Here is a 23,676-nt window from a genome sequence, read left to right as displayed (position 1 = left end):
GGATTTGGGCTTATTTAGTTTGCAGAAGAGAAGACTGAGGGTCAATTTAATACCAGCCTTGAGCTTCTTGAAGGGGAAATCTAAGGAGGATGGAGAGAAACTGTTCTCAGTGGTGACAGCAGAACAAGGAGCAGTGGTCTGAAGTTACAGAAAGAGAAGAGTAGGTTGGATATCAGGAAAAACTACTTCACCAGGAGGGTGGTGTAGCACTGGAATGTGTTGCCTAGGGAAGTGGTAGAATCTTCATCCTTAGAGGTTTTTAAGTCCTGGCTTGACAAAGTCCTGGCTGGGATGAGTTAGTTGGGGTTGTTGCTGCTTGAAGCAGTGGGCTGGACAAGATGACCTCCCAAGGTCCCTCACAGTCTTAGGAATTTACGATTTATATAATCTAGTCATTAGCTATTCCCCTACCGGGACACTTCAGTGTTACACCAAAATATAGGGCAAGGGTGTCTCAGAAATGTCAGGACATGCTCTAGAAGTATTTATTTTATATGGATACGAGAATTAAGCACTAAGAAGAAAGACTGAGCTGAAAGGGGAAATAAATCCAACCACCACCTCTGGCTACATTAATTTTACAAAATTTTTGGACTGGAGGTGGGAGAAACTCTTGATCTGGGTATGCATAGATTTTTCAAGCTTTGTGCCAAGTCTCATTTTATCTTCATAGGAGAATGGAGTCAGAACACAGTTTATTGTTGCAAACAGAATGAAAGCCACAATTCAGGTTTTCTACATTAACTCTTACAGCTGAATGACTCACCAGCCGACAAAAGTAAGGACCTTTAAGCAGAAACATACGCAAAATAATAAATTTCAATATGGGCCAATCTATGGTTTCTTTGTGCATGCTAATTTCAGCTTCAGAAATCTTTGTCAAACTTATTCTAAGCAGCCTGGTAAGTCAGTCAGGACACTGAAGCACAGTAATTCAGCACTAGTTCTATGGATGCCATCTTGAAAGAGTAATAAAGCTGACAAGCATTTATATCAGTGGCTTTCAATCCTTTCTGGCATTGCGCCCAAACCTTAATCGGGAGTTTGTGTCATAGTGTCCCTCCCCTCCCATTCACAATCACATGAACCATCTCCAGTTCAGCAGCGAATTGAATAAGTTCCTTGTGGCAACTACAGCAACTGTACACTTGGAAAAAGTAACCTTAAGGACGTGCTTAATGTATTCGGTCTTCTATTGCAATCTGGCAGCTGAAAATGAAGAAGCATAGCCAGCAGTGTGTAACCAACCAGTTTTCCACTGGCCAGAAGAAGTCCATAGACCAAAGTCTGAGAACCTATGATTAGTCATTTGTATCTAAACTGAAGAGAACATCTCATCCCATTTTTTCAGGATCAGTCTAATGTGGGGGTCAAAGCTATTGAGGAAAATAAGTAATTCTCACCTCTATCACTGTTCTAGGGCTCATCAAGGTCACTATTTCCACTTTATAACAACTGTGCCCCAGTTGACACATAACTTACTATTTGGGAGATATTTGTATTTGGGGATATTATTTGAATTTCCAATTATGACTTTAATGCAAATCCAATGTACTGATATTTTCGAGCTACCTCACTATATAGGGATTTTTGCTGTTCACCCAGATGCAATGAAACAAGCATTAACAACCTTCTCCCCTAGCCCTACGCTCATGTTTGGTTAGGATGAGAGAGAGAACTGTAGACAGGTAGACAGAGCTAAGGCACACGATCTGAAACTAAGCAAGGCAGAGCAAAATGAATTTATATGTTCAAATTCTTTGCTGCAAGCTAGATGGCTGAACATGGTAGACATGCTAATATTTGTAAAATCTAATATTTGATTTTCCCCCCCACCTACTCTTTCCAGACAACAAATGGGAGAGGGCTATCCATTCTGCTCCTCTCATATACTTCAATAACTTAATTAGATGAATGAAGGCTTAAAAATTTCAGACAGCTCTCACCCTACAGTTGGTGTAGAATGTCAACATTTCTCCAGTAATATCATTAGCTAACTAGCTTTTGGTGCATACACACACGTACAACAATGGAAATCATACTTTCATTTCAGAAATATGGGTTCTAGTTAAGGCCAGAGGAAGTGATGCTAGAAAGCAAAAGGGAAATGGGGAAGCAAGTGTAAAATTCAAGATGAGAGAACTTCTTCCTCTATCTCATGGGAACTGAGCACAATTCATACTAGAGTAAGCATCCTTTCACTTTATTTGAGCCCCTTTTCCTCTTCAGTCCCAGCTTCCTCACTTTGTCATGGAATGTCTAATCAGGGTGATAGTGCTGTTCTCCCTAACTGATGACGGTCTGACTCAAAGATCGAGCCTTACATAAAATGGCTTGAAAGTGGTGGCACTTTCCAACCTTTGGGATGGAAAGGCAGAAAAGGACTCAGGATTGCAGTGGATGAGAAGCAGGAATCAACAATGTGGCCTTGTAGCCCAGAAGGCTACCAGCATATGGGCAGGTATTAGCAGAAGCATGATTCCCCTCTACTCAGCACTAGTGAGGCCACATCTGGAGTAGAGCATCCACTTCTGCCCCCCCCCCATTATAGAATGGATGTGGACACATTGGAGATACTCTAGTGGAGGGCAAAGCAAATGATTAAGGGGCTGGAGTACATGACATACAAGGAGAGGCTGATGGATTCAGGCTTATTTAATTTGCAGATGACATGGGTGAGGGGGGTGTAGATAGCAGTCTTCAGCTACCTGAAGGGGGGCTCTAAAGAGGATGGAGAAAAGATGTTTTCTGTGGTGACAGAATGAGGAGCAATGGTCTCAAGTTACAGTGAAGGAGGTCTAAGTGGGATGCAGTGGTATGCATTACCTTGGGAGATGGTGGAATCTCCATCCCTAGAGGTTTTTAAGTTTCATCTTGGCAAAGCCCTAGCTGGGATGATTTAGTTGGGATTTCTCATACTTTTATAGCACGGGTTTGTACTCTTTGGCCTCCTGAGTTCCCTTCCAACTCTATGATTCTATGAACGTGCTAATGCTCTGTCAGAAACATGCACTAGGGTCTTGATCCCAGCTTCTTGAGCTGTGATGCTAGAAGAGTACCGCTATTCACAAAACTCCCTTATTCTACACCCTTTGATGATGGAGAGGCGCTTTTACAGAAACATAAGTTTTTATGGCCTCCACAGTTATAGGACTTTCTTATTTATAGGTCTCTTAGAATTTCTCATTCATTACAAATGGTAGATTAAAATACCACACACCATCCCAACCCCCACCATAGTGTTACACATATCTGTCAGATCTTATTCAACCACTTCGGGATGATAGACTGAATGTCTGCTGGTTGTGAAAGAGTTTCCTACAATGTCAATAATTTGCGGAGTGTGCAACAGGCACAATTAAATTACTTCTTTGCCTTCCCAACAGTAGATAAGATTCTACTGGTCTGTGGAGTTGCAATTATTCCTTGTGCTTATCACAGGGAGTATTGCCACCGCTGGTAATATCTTTCCTACCAATAAAAAGAAAAAAAAGTAACTATGCCTACTGTAAAACCAAAACCAGACTGCTGCATTTTTTGGGTCCACTGTTTTACTCCTTCATTTTGCTACCACCCAGCCAGTCCCCAGGACCCACTTGGCACTGCTCTCTTAAGTCTTTTCATAGCTGGGAAAGTACAGATGGGAGAGCTGAATTGTGGTAACATTTGTTTCCATTTGATCTAAGTTTTTTCTTTTTTTCTTCCTCCAGTTATCACAGGACATTTGCTGATATACAAGTTAAATGCTACAGGACATCGCTATTAAGGAGCTGATTTTGATTTTCTGAGAATCTGAAAATATGAGTCACATCACCTGGCTGAGGTTTGCAATTTTTTACATTTGTCTTGCTGCTCCCATAATCCAACAAAAGCCCACAGACTTTATACTGTAATGAAAATTCAGCTGTACCACCTAATGACCTGTAAAATCAAAACTGATCCTTCTCCCTTAAGTGTTTTATGTTCATGGCGACAACTGGAGCCTGCTTTGGCACATTTCACTGAGGGTTTGTGGAAGTCCATTTCCACTTCAGTTACTTTCTATTAAGCACTGCTCCCTACTCTAGAAGTGTTGCTTTAATTATCAGCCAAAAAAGCATCAGTTTACAATTCGAGGATCTGAAATCTTTACATGCCCATGTAGCTGGTGCCAGAACATGTGATATAACACTGACATTCTGGAGAATGAGGATTCAATAAATCACTTAAGGTTGTTGTTGCATTTTATTAATATCAATGGAATTTGGGAGCACAATGACCCATTGTCTGCAGTTGTCCACTTCCTTTCACTTCAGCACTTTTTCTTTAAGACCCATTAACAGAAAAGGGAGCACTGCTGACACTGCTTTTTAGTCATCAACTTACAAGGTATTTTATGCAACTACTATATGTCGTTAGACTTTCATTTCTGTACAATAAGAGTATAGAGTGTGCACCATGTTAACAGAGCATACATTTCTGGGATACTATTTTCTGAAATAATTCCAATATACCCACTGTTTCAAGAATTAATTCTTCCATAAAAACATTATATAGTGTTAAACATTTCTTGCAACAGGGAACAAAAGATTAATGGTGTTTTTGAGCTAACCATAAAGAGTTTAAAATTCATCACTGTGGAGGAGTCCAGTCTACAGAAAGCTACTTCTTGAGTATTCCCATTTTATTAGAGAGAACTGATAACTGTTATTGGCTTCAGCTTACAGTGTAAGGGGCACATCATCTTGTTTACCACATACAAGCCTTTACTTAGGTCACTTAAGATTTGAGAGATGAAATTTTATTAGAAAGAGAAAAACGCATTGTTTGAAAACTTAATTTAGTAAAAAGATTTAACTTCTGATCTAGAAAACCAGTAATAAAAGTTATTTACCTTTGCTTCACTTTAATTAATTTGCTTTAATTGTGCAAAAACACAGATTAACCTCTGACATTATAATATTGCCAACTGCCATTTCCTGCCGCATACCCCAAGTGCAGATACAGGGGCCTCAGGGACTGAAGCAAATATTTTCCACATATTTTTTTCAAACTGACAGAACTTTAAGTTTCTCATTCCTGAGCCATTATCAGAGATTGAGATAATATGAAGTTTGATGCTGATTCAATAACTCAATGAAAATTTTAGATTATGTTCACATTTAAGAAAGCAGAAATCTAACTATATATTTATTATTTATTTATATAAAACATAATTAACATCGGTTCTGAGGGATTTCAAAAATTAAGACACTAAAAGACAATCTAAAATTGTACAGGCAGGAATACATATTAGTTCTTTAAAAGAATGCACAGTATTTACAAGAAAATATTTATCAATAATATATAAAGCTAGACATTAAATAGTATGCTGTTATTGGAGAGATGTCAAAGAATAGTTTTGTATACTATAAAATATATTTATTGGTACCTTTCAAAATGGAAGAAGAGAATCAGTAAACGATACAAGAAAATTATAAAAATCCACTAGAAACACATTTAGTGTTTAGGTGAAAAGGAAAGCTCTGTTTTTTCTACTTTTAGCTTCAGACATGATAATTTAAAAAATTCTTTCAGAAATTTCTTTGTTAAGGTCAGACTGTTCACCATAAAATTGAGATTTCAATTGTATTTCATCTATGTTTTAAAATACATGAACTACTGTGGATGTTATTCCCCTTTGCCTCCAAACACTATCACCTATGCAGACAGGGTTAATTACTGGAACTACTGACACAAATCCTCTCATAACAAAGGTCTCAACAACTTACTCACATTGATTACTATGAACTCCACATAAAAAGTATGCTGTAAGTTTACAATCTCAGTAAAAGTTGAATTAAAATATTGTTTCCTAATAATTCAAAGCCTGATTTTGGAGTTTCATTTTAAGCACAAAGGGTGCTGATTTCTCGCCCCACCCCCACCCCTTTTGTTGAACTATGCCTATAATTGAGACTCTCATAAAGAATTTGGCAATCATTTCAGTCCAACGCACTAAATATGCTTTTTCTTACAAAGCTGAAAAGTCAAAGTCTGTTACTAAGAAGTCTTTACAAAGAGAAAAGAGAACGCAACAAATCACTCACCCTCTTTAGCCACGTGAAGTGCTTGTAAATATCAATCTCACCATCCATGCTTTGGGCCCATCTCAGCAATTATATTTCCTGGGTTAAGAGGAACGTTTTGGACAGAGGACAGAGCTTCGTCTTGCAGAATGTAATCACTACTTTGCTCCTTTCTACCCCCACTTCTAAGAACATGAATCTGTGTTCATATTTTTCTTAACTCTCCTGCCTATGTCCTCAGCCTTATCCCAAACTCAGCTGACGGATGTATATACAAAACACAACTGCAGAAACTTCAGACCTTCCCCTTGAGCATTTGGTTTTTTCAGTGTAGATCACAATTAGTGACAAGCTGCAACATCATTCTAAAAGCTTCAAAAGATTTATCATGCCAGATGGTCTCTTGGAAAAAAGAAGTCTTCCAGTCGTCTAAATCTGCAGTAACTGCTCCCTGTTAATGGCAAAATAACAAGCTAAAAATTACTAAGCTCTCATGGAGAAACTATTTTCAAGTAATGCTCTCCCTGGCTTTCTGTTTCAAGAGTGGCTGGAACTCATTACCCAAAGACCCCTTATTTCCTGTCTCTGTTTTACTTTGTGTTTATCATAACACTCCTCAGCTTCTTAAGTTTATTTCAAGCTGGTATTAAGCCTAAAAATAAGTTCTGCTCTTTGAATTACTTGCCCGTTCTCACTAAACACCCTGAAAAACAGAAGGGATTCAGGTAGGACCCTTATAGATAATTCTATGAATGCAACTTTTGTCAGAAGGGGTAATATTTCATCTTTACAAAGAACTATATGCTCCCAGCCTTTTACAGTCTTTTTCTACTGCAGCTGAAGCCACATAACATGGCAATGTTTCAAACTTACAATGCCAAGATGAATGCATAGTCAAAGCAAAGATTCTGTTGGGAGGGGAAGTCTCAGGCATTGTTGATTATTCAAGTGGTGTCCCCTAGTGCCTCCACATATATTATGAGTATTACTTAATTTTTCTTTATGAATTCAATTTTCAGCTTTTTAGATTTGATTGGTGAAAATGCCCTAACTTGAAAATGGGCAATAAAGAACTCCATATGAAGAGAGAATAATTTTGGACAAAAATATTTTAAAAAATTTAAGAAGTTAAACCATAGAACTGAGGTCATATCATCCTCTGGAAAAAATACATGATGCCTTGTAAATGTATCAGTTAGGTTGCATCAACTGGTTGAGGGTTTAAGGTTTTCCTCCTTGCAAGGTCAACACAGTGTCATCCTCAGAGCTATGCAGGACTCAGGGTACTCACAAAGATGCCTCCGGGTTCCCTAGCCAAACTCTTTCTGACATTAAATGGAGTTCACCAGCAGAAAGAAGGAACCCATGCCAATAACATTGCCAGCAGTGACAGCACCAGACACAAGTTACAACCAGGAATTAGAAGAAGTATGTTTCCTTGAAAGACATTTATTGTCTGGATCTGCTTCATTCAGCCATACCTCAAAGTACAGAGGCCTCAAGTAAATATGAGCAGGTCAGACAAACCTCTTTCAGAGATAAATAGTAACAAAGAGGAAGCTGTGCTAGTTTATACACATGGTCTAGGTAGTGCTTAGTCCTGCTATGAGTGCAGAGGACTGGACTAGAAAACCTCTCAATGTCCCTTCTAGTCTTACCATTTTACATGGAGAAGTTCATGCAATTGGAGAGGTTATCTCAAGTCCTCCCACTTCTCAGACAGAATTTTATGGGGATGCACCTTGATAGCCGCATCTCATATAGCTGGAAGATCAAAGAAGTTCTGCCAAAGCAAAAAGCACAGAGCAGAGTTCTGGGCTGCCAGATGTGCTTAAAAGTTCCTTCTTCTATTTAAAGTCACATGCTGGGGAAAATGTACAGGATTTCTAAGGAAGAAGTAATATTAAAAATATCTGAAAGTGTTAGTATGATTAAAGGCATGAGCAAACCTTTAATGATGTAATAGAATAGGAAGCTGCCCAACTTGCAATGTCAGTTGTGACAGCACTTTGAAGGAAGCAGGATATTTTATGTATCAATTTCAGGTGTGCCTCATAAGTCTTTACTGATAGCTGCTGTAAGTTGGTGGGAAAGGCATCTCTTAATAATTCAGCAGTTCTTGACATCTCCTTGTATTTTTCTGTCTTATCAACTCTCTGTTTCATTTAAAATCTCATAAAAACTTTCATTTCTCATGTGCCTGTATTATATATCTTACATATATTTAATTAAATATGCTCATATGTGATAGCTACTATGTTGGCTGACATACTGGAGATCTCTGGAATGAAAAGCACAAATGGTTACAGTCTGTGAGAAAGAGACCCCGAAGTTCTGAAACACCTTTTCATACAGGAGAACAATTAGTTACAATTTTATCCTGGGCTTCAGGTATATGTTACCTGTACTACTTTTGTGGAATCAAATATCAGAGAGATACTTGATACGTGCTAGTCTGTATCTTCAAAATCAACAAGAAGTCTTGTGACACCTCATAGACTAATAGATAACTGTTAGTCTACAAAGTGCCACAGGACTTATTGTGTTTTTGTGGAATTAGACTTTCCAAACTTTATTCATGTCATATTATTTTCCAAACCTCCCTCATTTCAGATCATTTTTTAAAATAACTTGTCTCTGTAAAAAGCATCCCCCATTGTGATTTTAATTAGGTAAGACCAAGAATAATTTTGTGAAAACTTACCACATTCAAAATGGCAGCAGCATCAATTAATTATGCTCAAGAAAAGCTACATTACTCTTGTAATTACTGTCTAAGCACAATATTCACAAAATAATATTTTAAATTACTAACATACCTTACTGCTGTCCAATTATTTGTTTCAGATTTCACAAAACCGCACCTTCATTTTGTCACAGTCATTCTTCCTGACTAAAAGGTAACACTGTGACTGAATTTCTAGCAATCTTACACTCAGTCAGACCCTTATCAGCTAGGAATGTTGACAAAGTACATTCCAAACAGTCACATGCTTGCTGTTAGCCTGTCACCTGCATGCTGGATTTTCTCTCCTGTTTGAGCTTTGGCCCTAAAGACTTTCAAATACCAAATGAATAAAGCAGGATACAAATCAAGTGTGTTAGGATTAATCCAAGTATTTTTTCATTTAACGAGAAAAAAGAGCTGGTTTCATATGGGTGTACAAAGATAAGTTCGAGGGAAATGTCACATTTTGGAAATATTTTCATAAGGTTACTATTACACTGGTTTCTTAACAACAGATATAATAGAGAAATGCCAAATTCTAATTATTCACTTTAAAAAAAGTGATTAGGCAGTCTGTCATTCCATCCAGACCATTCTTTTATTTCTTGGGATTTGATTTAGTATTTAACTTGAGCAAAAATAGTTTTCAAAAAATGTTATTGCCCATATCCCCACCAAAGCAAAGGGGACACAATGGATATGGGAATATAATCTGATACATTCATCTTAAAATAGCAAAATTCCTGTACTCCAATGTCTGTAGCCAAAGACCACTGGAACTAAATGCCTTCCATTCTCAATGTGTCCCAGAAGAGGCCCACTGATCCCAGCAGCTGCTGTTACAATGTCAGCTCCTCCATTTTCAAAATAGATCAAGGGAGAAATTCACATTTATCTCTTGCCTAATATATAATGAATGGAAAACACACTACAGACAACCTGTGCAATTCTGGTTATTTACTAGTCTGTATTCAGAAGCATTACATTTGCTTTAACAATCTTAAATATTCTTTTACTCCCCTATCAAACATTTAACAGACTTGCCACCGTACATTTCTATATCTATTACTATCTGTGAGCTATAGCCTCCTATTTATATCTTCTGCAGTTAAGGGACCCATTGTTGAAATCTAATTCTAGAAGTGGAAAGGAAACAAAAAAACAGAGCTCTGCTGGAGGTGGGGACAGAAGAGTGCTCTTGCTTTTTGTTATGCTTGTTTTCTCTAGGGCTGAGAAGATGCCCATTTTTGGCAGCGTTGTTCTCCCACTAACCTGACTGAGGCCCCTGTAGAAAGCATTATATGTTCTGAAGCAGATCTCTTGCAATGTTTTGGGATGGCAGCCAGCAAAAATGTCTGTGGGCTGTGTTCGTATTGGAGCTATGCTGCCACATGAGATCAGAGAAAGTGGGGAAAGAAAACAACACAGAGATTAAGAAATTCTGTGTGGATGACTGCAACCTCCAGCAGATCCGGGCTGGGGGAGGAGAGTCACCAGTTCTGAAATGAAGCATATCAAAATTAAAGTGAGACGTTTTAATGAAAATTGGAATTGTTCAAGGATATTCTACTGAATGTCCAAAAAGCCATATCTTTACAGACCATGAAAAAAATTATAACTATGCAAGAAACAGTCTTAGTTAAGAGGATTTGAGAGAGAAAGAAGAATTAAATGCAATAAACGTGAATTACAAGTAAAATAAGTATGCTATTGATAAGTGATGCCAAAGAAATCAATGAAGTATAAATGGCTAATGGCATAAAAATAACAAAAAAGGCATTTTAAAAACATATTGGCAACAAACAAATGAGTTAGAATCCACTAAAATTAAAAATTTTGAAATCAATGGGCCCAGATGATTTATACCCAAGAGTCATAAAGGAACTAATTGAGGAGTTCCCTGAAGAACTAATGAAAAACGGAAACAAACCTTGGAAAACTAGGGAAATTCACAAAAGACTGGAGGATGGCTGTTGAGGTTCTTTTTTTTTTTTTGTTTGTTTTTTTCATTTATAAGAGGATGTTGTCCCTGGGAGCTATAAACCTGTTAGCGTGATGTCAATCCCAGGTAAAATAATGGAATGGTTAATCTGGTACTCGATCAACAAAGAATTAGACACTAAAATATGTCCATCAGCTTTGTTTTATGTGAAGGAAGATCTTGTCAATTTTTTACATGATTACAGATCCAGCTGATAAAGGTAACTAACGTAATATAGCTGAATTCTTGGCAACCTCCATGTAAGTTCAATTTGTGCATAACTCGGGAGTCAGGAAACTGACCAGCACTGTAGTGCTGCGGAGTTTCCAGTCTCCTTTGAGCCACTGTGCTCCTTGCCACTCACAGAGGACAGGAAACTGATCATTCTCCCAGCTCCCAGAGCGCAGGCTGGTCAGTTTCCTGGCTCCAACAGTGAGGTGGGGAGCTGGGAACCAGGTGGCAGCCGCTGGCAGAAGCCGGGGAACTGATCAGCACACACGTTTGGTGTGGGCAAGTCCATCATTAGGCCTGTCCTCTTGCAGGTAAGGCACTCTTGAGCTGCAGGTCCTGCATGCGGGGGGTGTTCCACTCCAAGGAGACCCCCCAGGAGGTGGGTTTGGGGATGTGAGGGGTGAGGTTGGGGTGGGAGAGACGCCCCATCCCCAGAGGATCATGCTGTCCCACACTCGTGCAGCCCTGCTGCTGGTGGGTGGAAGCCTCTCAAGGGGAACAGGGGCACCCAGAGAACTCGGGGGGAGGAGCTGGCAGGGGGACATGAAGCCCTCTGGGGCCTCCTCCCACAGTGTGTTCAGTCCCCTCCCCTTAAAGGTCATGACAGCCATCAACACACTCCTGCAGTAGGTCGTCCGTCTGGCACACCTTGATGCAGCTGTGGCTGGATTAGCCACCCTGGGGCTCCTCAACTGCTTCAGGGCCATTGACAGGACCCACATTCCCATCCATGACCCAGACCACAGAGCGACCAAGTACACTGAACAAAAAGAGTACTTCTCTATGGTACTGCAGGCTCTGATTGACCACTGTGGACAGTTCATGGATATTTACATCAGGTGGGCAGGCTGGGTACGCAGCTCTGGCCTGTTCCGGGGGCAACGGGGGTGGCAGATGCAGGTGGCTGGGCCAAAAGGGCCTGCTAGACACTGGTGGCAGCGTCAAAGCAGGACATCAATTGGTGCTAGGCCCACGTCCGCCACTCCCGTTCACATGCCTGACAATCCCAGCTGTCCCGCAACCGCTGCTCCAATATGACCATCAGCCTCCAGTGGGTGGCAGTGTGGGCCCTTGGGACGTCCTCATCTGGCCAACAACATCCGCTCTGGTTGTGGGCCCACCCTTGAGGTGGTGGGGTGCCAGCTTGCCCTAGTGCTGGTTATGGGCTGGTCTGGCCCTTGGATGGTGCAGGTGCAGCTGTAAGGAAGACAAGGAGGAGGGACAGTGAGTCATTCATGCAACACAGTTCCCAAGGCCCTGCCTCCCTCGGTGAGCAGCAACCAACACCCCCTGGGTACACAGGCATGTGTGGCCTGCACAGAGGGCCTCTGCTGTCCAAGGACTCTGTGGTACTTCAGGGACTGGGCTGACCATTATGCCTCCCTCCCCCACCAATTGATAAGCTATTGGCCAGCCTCAGAGGGGTCCCCACAGGGGTGGAGGGTGAGCCAGGCACAGTCTGGCCCTCCCTGGGCCCCCAGCCCACATGTGAGGCTTGCAGCACTGCCTGTGGGGATAGGTGCTGCCTCCTGCCTGTAGGCATGCCCACATGTTGGGAGCCGCACTCCTTGGTGCTGTGTCTGAGGTTGGGCTGGTGCCTGTGCAGCTAGCCCACTTCCAGTGTGGGTCCTGGAGCTTGTCTGGGCTACTGTGGGGCTGGCATCAGGCTGGTGCCTGTAACTAGGGGTTGCCTATTGGATCTGGGTTGGACACGCTGCAATGCACATGGTTCCACATACCAGGCCTTCAGCGTGAGGTCCCACCCAAGCCGGTCTGATGAGGCTGGCAGCACACCTTGTCCGCCCACCTCCCATGCCCTGGGGTGTGCAATGCATGGGATACTTACCAGTGAGACTCTTAAAGAGCTCTGGGGATGCCCTAGAGGTGACCTGGTTGGAGGGGCCAGAGTCAAGGGCAATGACCAGGGTGGTCCCACTAGCCTCGGTCTGCCTCTGGCTCCAGTGGGGTTGGGTCCCAGGCTTCTCCTCCTCCTTGGGCTCCGAGTGCGGTGGGGGGCCTACTCTGCAGTGTCCACAAGGGTGGGCAGAGGGGAGGTGGTGTCATCCCTCAGGAGGTGGTGGAGCTCCCTGTAATACTGGCAAGTGGCAGGCCCTGCCCCGACCTCTATCTGGCATCCTGGGCCTGGACGTTCCTCTGCCAGAGCTTTACCACCTTTGCCAGGACCTGGTCCATGCTCTGGGCAGGGTGGCCGTGTGCCATCAGGCACTGGCCAGCTGGGTGTATGTGGGGGCGTTGTGCCTCTTCGCAGAGCGGTCCAAGAGGATCTCCTTGTTGGCCCACAGGAGGAGGCCTGGTGTTTTGTGCCCTGGGAGGCTTCCTGGGATCCCTCCATCTGCTCCCTGAAGGGCCCTGGGTGCTGGCTTGCTTGCAGCCATGTCAGTGGGATCAGCTGCAAGAAATGGCTCTGAGGCACTGAGCAGACAGTGTCCTGCTGGACTGCTTTCCCACTCTCAGCTTCCTGCCACCAGGTCTCCGGGGCTCCCTGAAGCTTTAAGAATGGCTGGAGGCAGGAACCATAGAGCTGTGATTGCCGTGGACAGGACACCCCTTCGGGGCAGCTGGCTGGTGCCATGGAGTACTTTTCTGTTGACAGAAGGTCCCCCAGAACATCCAAATTGGCCTTCTGTTGACAGAGATCTGTCGAGAGAGGCATTCCGCCTCCTGGGGGATCGGGAGAATGCTATTGACAGAAGTGCCATGTTCTGTCAATTTACTGTCGACAGAACACCTTTGTAATGTAGTATAGGCATAGTCTTAGTAACTCTCCAGATCGGAAGAAGTGGGTCTTTTCCATAAAAGCTCATCACCTAATAAATAATATTGTTAGTTTTTAAGGTGCTATAGGACTGCTTTCTTTGTTTTGTGATGATACAGACTAACACAGCTGCCTCTGAGACTATTCACCTTTTTAAAGGATTTGCTTTAATCCAAAAATTCTCCCATTGGTGCATGCTGGAGATCAGACCAGATGGTTATGGTGGTCTCTTCTGGCCTTTGACTCTGGCAATCTATGAGTTCCCATGTTCAGTCATTCATTTTTCATGGGCTACAGAAAGAATGGGATAGTCTGTACAGTGCTTAATAGCATACGAAGCTCTGCATTAGGAGAATGGTTATGATCTGACAAAGTTTTTCACTTTCCCTTCTGTAGCACAGGGCATTGTTTTGCCTGCTAATATCATCTGGGCATCTCACCCTCATCAATTCCCTGCTATTAAGGGCCTCAGACATTGGTGACACTTTGGTCTCTCCCTGCAGCACACAATTTAGTCTCCTGAACACTGAAGTGTTTGAAGTAACTGAAGTCTTTCATTTTAACAGAGGTTTAGCTAGGTCAGGGTGAGCAAATGTTTTATGTTTGGCCCAACTTTTCATCCCTGCAATTGGACCACCCATCCCCTGCCACCCGTCTAATGTAATCCATACCAACAGACATTTCGGGTACGTTCATATGAAAAAAAACCAAAACCCTTTGGCATGTGTACAAAACTAGGCAGAAAGTAAAAACTTTATTAATCAGTACACGAATGTGAATACACGTGCATGAAACAGTAACACATTTCAACATTTTTAATGAGACTGATGAGACTGAGACCCAGCAGCCAATCCTGCTGCATCCACAAATTACAAAATTTCCCACATACCCCAGGGACCCACCCGCACACTTTGCGTAGCCCTGATCTAGATGAAAATTAATGCCCTGTGATATAAAGAAGGTCAGACTAGACATTCTGATCTAGCCTGATCTGAAACTGCAGTGACTTCTGCAGGTATGAGAGAAAAGACAGAAGCACACTACCTTGTAACTCAGGGGTGTTCAAAGTGGGGGGATGGAACACTTGGGGGGGGGGCTGAAATTTCAAAACGGGGGGGACATTTCATTTGTAGAGCATAAATATGCTGAAAAGAAAAATCAGGCTATTTGTGCAAAAAGAAACATCCCTTTTATATGTGGTGAGAAATGACTGGAAAAAACATGTCCAACAATTGGTTCTCAGCCTTTTGGTCAAGACCAAGTGACTCTCCCTGGGTGTGAAGCCCAATACAAAGGATAGGTATTAGCATACTTGGACCCAGCAGCATGCCAAAAAGAGAAACAGGCTGTCTCTTGGGCAGAAGAAACACTTTTCATTTCAGAACTAAAACTCTGAAGTGGTTATTTGGAGTTCTGCATGTGGAAGCACCAGAATGTAGGCAGGACAAATAAGACTTTAACTTGCAAAGGACATCAAACAGTCCAGTCCCACCCTTCCCCCATCTTCTATGAAAGCATAATTAAGCCAGGCTCCTATTACATACCCTGGATGAAAAGAACTCCCTGAGCAGGTGCAGGAGAGTTTGGAGCATTTCCCAGTTGCAGGGCATACTATACATAGCTCTCTAATACTGGTAGGCCTTCCGTGGTAGTTTTAGCAATAACTGGCTGACTTCCTTTAGCTTATGTAAAGGAAGTCTCACCAGTGCTTAGCGAGAAGTTACTGTTTACTTGCTCATTCACAGAAATTTACACATTCTTGGCAACTTCAAACATTCTCTGCTACATCGGGAAATACATATTCAGACCCAGCCACAAGGAGCTGCAATTGACATTTGAAGTTTCATGAAATTTACTGACACTAAAAACACAAAACATTAGGAAATGTTACTATTTAGCCTTGGCGCAAAAATTAACTGCAATAAACTCTTTCATATCCAGCAGCCCTGGGACTGGGAAGTTGCTGGATATTCACATATTCTGGATAATAGAAAGGTATCCCTAGCAATGCAGAAGACTAAAGAAAAAACAAGATCAGATATTAAGAAACAAACAAAAATGTATGCAGAGTACTTTATTTACCAAAAACAGTAGTACTGAACACTGTAAACTTATACTCTATTTGTTGTATGTATTTGTATTTACTTTCACCATACTGTACTTATGGCATATGTAACTAATATTTACTTATGGTAAAAGCACCAGTTATTTGAGAGCTCCAGATAACGTAATGATGGATATGGAAATGTTTAGTGTAAAAATATATAGTTTTTAATCAAACACAAAATTCTTGTTACGATATTTTGATGAGTGCAGCAGCACCCACAGTAACAGACAGGCACTCGGTGCACTGGGTATAGTATTTCAGATTTTTCTACACTCGTCCTTGGCTATATGAACACAATTGGTCCCCAACTTTCTGCTCGTAGGTGAAAACTCATAAGAGGGACACTAAATTCCTATTAAATACAGGTAAAAGTCTCTGATTGGTTCCTAGTGCTCCTAACTCAGAGAAGGAGTGGCAGCAGGTGGTGCTGCTTTTGAAAGGTAAGTGAACCTTGGGTTGGGGAGGGTTAAAGGATGGGGGCAGTTTGGGCCATGAGCAGGAAGGAGGATTAAAATCTGGGGGCGGGTTGGGTCCATGGGTAGGTGGAGTTTCAGGCTGCCACAGTTTGGGGCTGCGGGGCCGATGGGGGGGTCAGGCTGAGGGGATGCGGGAGGTACAGGAAGCAGGGGGGTCTGGCTGCCAGGGTTTGGGGCTGCGGGGCAGTCAGGCTGCTGCAGTTTGGGGCTGTGGGGCCAGCAGCGGGGTCTGGCTGAGGAGCTGGTGGGGAGAGAGTCAGGCTGCGATGGGGGTCTGGCTGCAGCGGGTTGAGGGGTCAGACTATGGGGGGTTGAAGCTACAGGGAGTAGGGTTGGGCTCATATTAGCAGGGGGAGTTCACTTGTGGAGTGAACTAAGATAGGTATGTGTCCCTCATTTAAGTGAGTACTCATAAATGAAGTCCTCGTTTAACAAAGGATGAGTGTATTCTGTTTTCCTCACACTCTGGCAAATAGATTTTTCAAGTTTTTAGAGTTACATTTCTCAAAGTGAGTATGGTCAGGAAAATATTGCCATGTTTTTGAGAGTCAGCTAATGGCCAATGCACAATGCTCCATGGTGAAGTGGTTTAAAATAGCTACAGACATTGTACAAGCTATGAAACTAGACTGTCACTAGAGTTTAACATGTTAAAAATAGGGTGACCATCCATTCCTTTTTTAGTGGAACAGGCCTGTATTTTGGGCACCAGGAAAGCGTCCCAACTTATTTTAACACAGGGGCTAATTGCCCCATATTTGGCCCCCTGATGGATGACCTTTTCCCCCAATCAGCACACAGGTCACATAGTCACATGCTCTCTTGCTATGCCAGAGGGAGCCAGCAAGGAACCCTGCAGAGTGAAAGGTATGTTGGGGCACAGAGGATGGCTGCCTCCTGGCTCCCTGAGGCATGGGGAACCGGTAGCCCACCTGTGCAGCTGCCACCCAGTTACCTGCTCCCCAAGGCATGGGGAGGCTGGGAGCACACAAGTGGGGCTGCAAGGCGTGGTACAGCCGGGGACGTCCCCCAGGACAGTGGCCCCTCTCCCCACTTCCCTGTATTCAGGATGGGGGATATGGTCACCCTAGTTAAAATTCATGTTAGAATTAGTCTCAGGTGAAATGGAGCCAAACATTCTTAGGGTAGAAATTCATCTTTGCAGGGCCTAACACACAGAAAAGCCTCAGAGGGGTAGTCTGTATCTTCAAAAACCAAAGCAAGCAGTTCTGTAGAACCTTGAAGACTAAGAATTTTATTCTTTAGGTAAGTATCAGAGAGGTAGCCGTGTTAGTCTGTAGCTTCAAGAACAACAAGAAGTCTTGTGGCACCTTACAGACTAACAGATATTTTGGAGCATAAGCTTTCGTGGGCAAGGACTTGCTTCATCAGATGAATGAGTGAGGGGTTGGTGGTTTCAGAGGGGTATTTAAAGAGTGGGGTCCCAGTAAGAGGGAGGGCCAGAGATGACAAGGTCTATTCAGCAAGGTGGAAATGGCCCAGTATCAATAGTACTTATCAAAAGAAGAAAAAACAAGTCAGATCAGACAGGGGGGATGTGAGCCTTTGTCAGAGTCTAATGGGGAGCTAGCAACACCCAGGGCAGAGAAGCTGTTTGTGTAAGCTGCAAGCTACTCCCAGTCTCTGTTTAATCCTTGGTTAATGAAGTCAAATTTGCAAATAAATTGCAGCTCAGAGATTTCTCTCTCCATTTGATTTTTGAAATTTCTTTGTTTCAGGACTGTCACCCTCAAATCTGTCACTGAGTGTCCAGGGAGATTGAAGTGTTCCCCCACAGGCTTCTGTACGTTACTGTTCCTGATGTCTGATTTATGCCCATTTATTCTTTTACATAGAGACTGTCCAGTTTGGCCAATGTAAATTGCAGTGGGGCATTGCTGGCACATGATGGCATATATTATATTAGTAGATGTGCAGGTAAAGGAGCCCCTGATGGTATGGTTGATGTTAGTGATGATGTCACTGGTGTAGATATGTGAGCAGAGTTGGCAGAGAGGACTGTTGCAGGGGCTGGTTCCAGGCCTAGAGCCACTGGTTTGTGATTTGTAGTGGCTGGTGAGGATGTGTGTAAGGTTGGCAGGCTGTCTGTAGGCGAGGACAGTCCTGCCTCCCAAGGTCTGTGAGAGTGAAAAATCATTGTTCAGGATAGGTTGCAGCTCACTGATGATGCGTTGGAGAGGCCTTAGGTGGGGGCTGTATGTGATGGTCAGTGGTGTTCTCTTGTTTTCCTTGCAAAGACTGTCCTGTAACAGGTGGCTTCTGGGTACCCGTCCGGCTCTATCAATCTGTTTCCTCACTTCCTTAGGTGGGTATTGTAGTTTGAGGACAGCTTGGTAAAGGTCTTGTGGATGTTTGTCTCTGTCTGATGGATCAGAGCAAATACGGTTGTACCTTAGTGCCTGGCTGTACACAACGGATCGTGTAGGGTGCCCTGGATGGAAGCTGGAGGGAGGTGTGTAGATAAGCATAGCGGTCCGTGGGTTTGCGGTATAGGGTGGTATTTCTGTGACCGTTGCTTATCTGCACAGTAGTGTCCAGGAAGTGAATTTCTTGCGTGGACTGGTCCAGGCTGAGGTTGATGGTGGGGTGGAAACTGTTAAAAATTATTCTTTAGGCAATGAGCTTTCCTGGGTAAATCCTACTTCTTCAGATTATGGAGCAGAACTGAAAAATCAGTGAAATATAAAAAGCAAGCAGGGAAAAAGGAGGAGGGGGAGAAAAAATGTCAAGGGGGGAAGGTTTAGTCACTTATCATTAAGAGGACATCGGGGAAGAGTAAATTAAGTTAAGTGGGATGCCCACCATTCCTGGGAATATCAAAGGTGGGGAAATTGTCCTTGTAATGCATAAGATAAATGTTGAGTCCTTGTTGAGTCCCAGAATTTCTTTTGGAGTTAGCAAAATGAAATGGTCATTAAATATGTATAATTTAGCTGACCAAGTCAAGAAGAGTCAGTGGTTAATTTTTAATGCTGAAATTACTACCTTCTTTGTGATACGTCATTTGGTCTTTTCACTGCTGAAATATTTAGCAAATAACTGTGGCACTATACCCAAGCCATTATACAGACAGTTGCCCATAATACTCTTAACTTTCATTTTGCACCATGTCAGACAGCATCAGTATCCTCCCTCCTTCCTCTCTCTCTGGTTGACCAAACTGCTTTCACACAGCTTTTGGGGCTGCCATTTCAAGAAATTTTTGTACATCTGGGTTCTCAAGAGTATTTCTTTCTGTTATGCATTCAGCCTTTTCATACTTAGGAACCACAACTAGTTACACCACATCCATTTATGTCATAACATTTGGGTTATGTTTTAAAACTGAAATGTCAGCAGCTTCAGAACCATGACTCCACATAGTCCTTCTGTAGTTTCAGAAACCTTGCGGTTCCCTGATCAGACTGAGCGAGAGTTAGAGATGTGTGGCATGAGCTTGTGGTCTCACTACTTTTACTAATGCATCACTATCTGTTTTTACAGGTCTTTCCATTAACTCTGGTGGGTTTTGGGTCAGAACAAAATTAATTTCTACATGAACAACAAAAGTCACAAACAATCCTTTCCAAAGTACAGGATCAAAGTAGACATTTACAAAAATACAGGTAAGCAATGATGGGCATAAAACTTACTATTTATGTTCTTATTTTGGATTTTCACTTGATAAACATAACTAAATTCCGTGGCACACTACATACACTCTATAGCAGATAATCCCAAAAGGCTGTAGCTATAATTGATTTAGATTAAAAATGAGTGGATTTAGTGCTTTGCTGAAATACAAATACATAACAATGCTGTAGAGAAAACTTGGTCATTTTATATTCCTTCAGGAATATCTGAAATAGTCTCAGAGAAGTGAGGTAAAGCAGAAGTGAGAACATCTGCAAAATCTAGAGTGAATTCTGGCTATGAATTTTGCTGAAGAGAAAACAGTTGTGTCTCTGTTTCTGTTCAGTTACTGACCTTTGCTGATTACAAGGATGCCACTTGTGAGGCTTTGTTGTTTCAGCTTTAAATGATGCTTTACCAATCAGCTTTACCATCAGCTTCACTACTCTAGCCCTACGAGTGGCAATAGCTATATTGCTGTCAACACTGGTGCTTCTGGCAGCATAATTTATGATTTATTCAGCCAAGAGTGACCTAAGTTATACTAATATAAGATGTAGTGCAGAATGGCAGATACTCTGTTCGGTAGACTTTGCTACCTGATGCTTCACAGATTGTATTTGGCTCTTGTTTTGCTTTGGTATTCAAATCCAGACCCTTATGGTTTGGTTCCTGGATATCTTGGGAGACCACTAGTCCTCACACATCATGGCAGATGGAAAGATCACTTGGGATCTTTCTACTAAAATCTTTTGATTTCATTGCTCAGTGCTGGAAGTGTTTGCTGAACAGGACTCTGAACTCTGGATATTATGTCCATGTCCAGTGACATGGCTACGTCTACACTACAGAGATCTGTTGACAGAAGTTACTGTCAGAAGATATCTTCTGACAAAACTTCTGTCGACAGATTACAGCCACACACAAAAGTGAATCATTCTGTTGATCCACTCTGTTGAGAAAGAGCAGTCAAACTGCTCGGGTGCTCTCTCAACAAAAAAGCCAGCCGGAGGCAGAGCAGACAAGGCTGCCTGGTGACTCGGAAGTCTTGTCTGTTGACAGAGGGCCTTCCCCCAACCAGAGCATCCACACAAGATTTTTGTCGATACGTTCTTTTGAGAAAAGTGTTCTGCCTCATCAGAGAGAGGGAGAAGGCTGTCAACAAAAGTGCCAAGATCACTGTTGATAAAAGTACCACATTTTTAGTGTGGATGCTCCGTGAGCTTTGCCAACAAAAGTCTCTCATGTAGACATAGCTCATGAGTTTGACTTTCAGTGAAAGATGTAACATTCAGTTATTTGCTCAGGCTTTTTCTTGATGTCACACCAGAGCTGCTATCATTGAGTGAGAGAATGTTCTGGAAATTACTTTCGCAATTTGATGTTTTTAATAAGCTGCCCAGACTTATAAGTAAGTGAAAACTAGACGTGGTATGGAGTTTGAGGATTAACATAGAAAGTGAAAAAATGTGTAAAAGGTAGAAATATTGTTCTTTTCAGTTGCCTTAATAAGTTCCACAAGGGGCCCAAAATATATGGCACACATTACAACTAATTTGTGAGTTTTGAACACATATAGCTCAGATACTTCACTCAAATCAAACCAGTTTGTCACCTATTGGACAGGGCTTTACTATTTACTACTACAAACACTGACGGTTTTGGAGGGGAAGTTTGGTTTCTGTTTTAGATGATTTCTCAGGTGAAGGAAAGATTACAAGATTCGTATAAAACAGCAGAATTTCAAGTCAGTGTAGAATAACAATCACAGTATTACCTGCCTCGCAGAGCTGTCAAGCTTAATTAATATTTGCACAAGGAAGAAGACAAAAGCAAAATCCCAGATCCAAACTTCCCTGAGCTCTGTGGTTCAAAGACAACTGCATTTGGATGGCAGTATGAAAATGTATAACATGTATATGAAGTACTAAAACTTTCCTTTACATACCATCAGCGCAGGACTTGAGAGCCAGCCTGAGCTCTTAGTGGGAGACTCAGTGGAAATATGCCAGAGGGAGGACTGAATAAGAACTGACCTCAAGATTTGGCCCAGAGAGTCCAATACTGATAAATTCAATTTAACATTTTACAAACCACTAAAGCTGCACCAACACTCCATTCAGAAGTTCCTAGATGAAAAACTTCCAACCAGAACACTGTACCTCTTGTACAGTTCAAAGACAGGCAGTTCAAAGACAGGCCAGTAGCTAACAAAGACCATGAAAGGCAGAAAGTATTCTAGAACCCTTAGCACTTATTAACAGAACAACTATGGCAGGAGAGGCACATTACATCAGAAGTTATAGTCACAATTAGGAAAGAGCAAAATGGTTTGGTGGAGTCAACCAAAACTGCCATCACTCACTCATTCATGCAATCAAGCATTTCTGAAGCTGTGACAATACTTGTTTAACACTCATCCTGATAACCTAAGAGCCACAAATCTGTAGCAGCAGGTCTTCTTTGAGGATAAGCATTCTACTACACCTATTTCTTCTCCCCTGCCTACACAGGGCCTCTTCATTGCCCAATGACCTACTCACCACTTCAGTGAGCCTCAGTCACCTTTTCTATCTACTTCCTAACCTTGCCTTCCATGCTCTGCTGCAATACCTAGGAGCAATTCGTGAATGTCCCCCCAATGTTCTCTGCCCTCTCCCACAAGGGGTGGGTCAGAATACCCCTGAGCGAGGACAAAACAATGTAGAAGGCTACTGCTAAGATTGATCCCCACTCTGACATGCAGAGTGCAGAAGGTGAGGGCCCACAAGAGACCTTAAAAATTCCTTGTCATTATGGGCTTCTGCTTAAAAGCTTCTTGAAGTCACAGACTACCTGACCCTGGGAGGTTGCTGCTACCAAGTGAGAAAAAACCTTTTTAAAACCCAGGAAGATACACTTGGGATGTCTCCCTCTGAGGTAACCTCAAGCTCTTAACCCTCAGTTAGGAGAGAGCTTGAAAACAAAAATAAAGAAATTAAGCTGAAATCTGACAGCTGACCTTTCAGTCTTAGGCATTCATATGTACAGGCCCTTCTCTAGGGCACAGGAATCAAACCATTGCCTTTAAAAAGAAAATATTAACAAGACAGAAAATATTAACAAGACAAAAGATAAAGTATACAAAGTGATGGAGCATTACCGAGGTATTACCGAGCAACTTAAAGGTAAATAAAAGCACAGAGAATCACTTCCATGAGATTCAGTTTACAAGTTACAGTGAACAGTGCGGTGGCACCAGCCAGCCTGAGAAGTCCTGCACCAAACCCAAAATAAAAAATGATCTAATCATGTCTAACTAAACATTTCCTTTCTACTTACATATCTGTATGCCCAGATCTTGTGGCCTGCATATTTACTGGAGTTATTAAGCCTGCTTAGGATTAAACATCTCTCTCTCCCTCCTCCGGCCACACAGAAGAAAAAACCCCTCAGAGGGTAACTGCTTCTATTAAAAAAATCCCTCTCTTTTCCATTGGCTCACCTGGCTGCTTGCCAACAGAGAACCCACTCGTTACAGGCATTCATTCATAACAGCTAGCAACGTATGAGATCCCTTTAACCCTTTCCACATTAGCTACTTCGAAAGCATGTGCCACTGCACACAGTCACATTCTGAAGCAGGGACTAGCTGGAAAGATTCTGTATCCAGTTTTAAACCCCTCGATTCAATTGCTTTTCTCTAGGCACAGAAGGA

At 42.3% G+C, this 23,676-nt stretch overlaps 1 protein-coding gene across 10 annotated transcripts in view; it reads right to left on the bottom strand.

The window, feature by feature from the left end:
- PPFIBP2 (PPFIA binding protein 2) overlaps positions 1 to 23,676 on the bottom strand; it is a 260,115-nt gene that overhangs the window by 143,094 nt on the left and 93,345 nt on the right. The window contains exon 1 of one of the 10 annotated variants that reach the window (XM_074997332.1): positions 8,867 to 8,970. The exons of 8 other annotated variants lie outside the window; for them this stretch is intronic. Coding sequence is in view for 1 of the 2 variants with exons in the window: in XM_074997331.1 (XP_074853432.1) it covers positions 6,069 to 6,116 (48 nt within the window). In the remaining variant the exon portion in view is untranslated. Of the gene's footprint in view, positions 1 to 6,068; positions 6,493 to 8,866; positions 8,971 to 23,676 lie in introns of those variants that run through there. One more of the 10 variants, XM_074997331.1, reaches the window with a different exon arrangement.

This window comes from Carettochelys insculpta, chromosome 6, assembly GCF_033958435.1.
Source record: "Carettochelys insculpta isolate YL-2023 chromosome 6, ASM3395843v1, whole genome shotgun sequence".
Taxonomy (NCBI): Eukaryota; Metazoa; Chordata; order Testudines; family Carettochelyidae; genus Carettochelys; species Carettochelys insculpta.
This window is presented reverse-complemented; position numbering and strand designations above follow the sequence as displayed.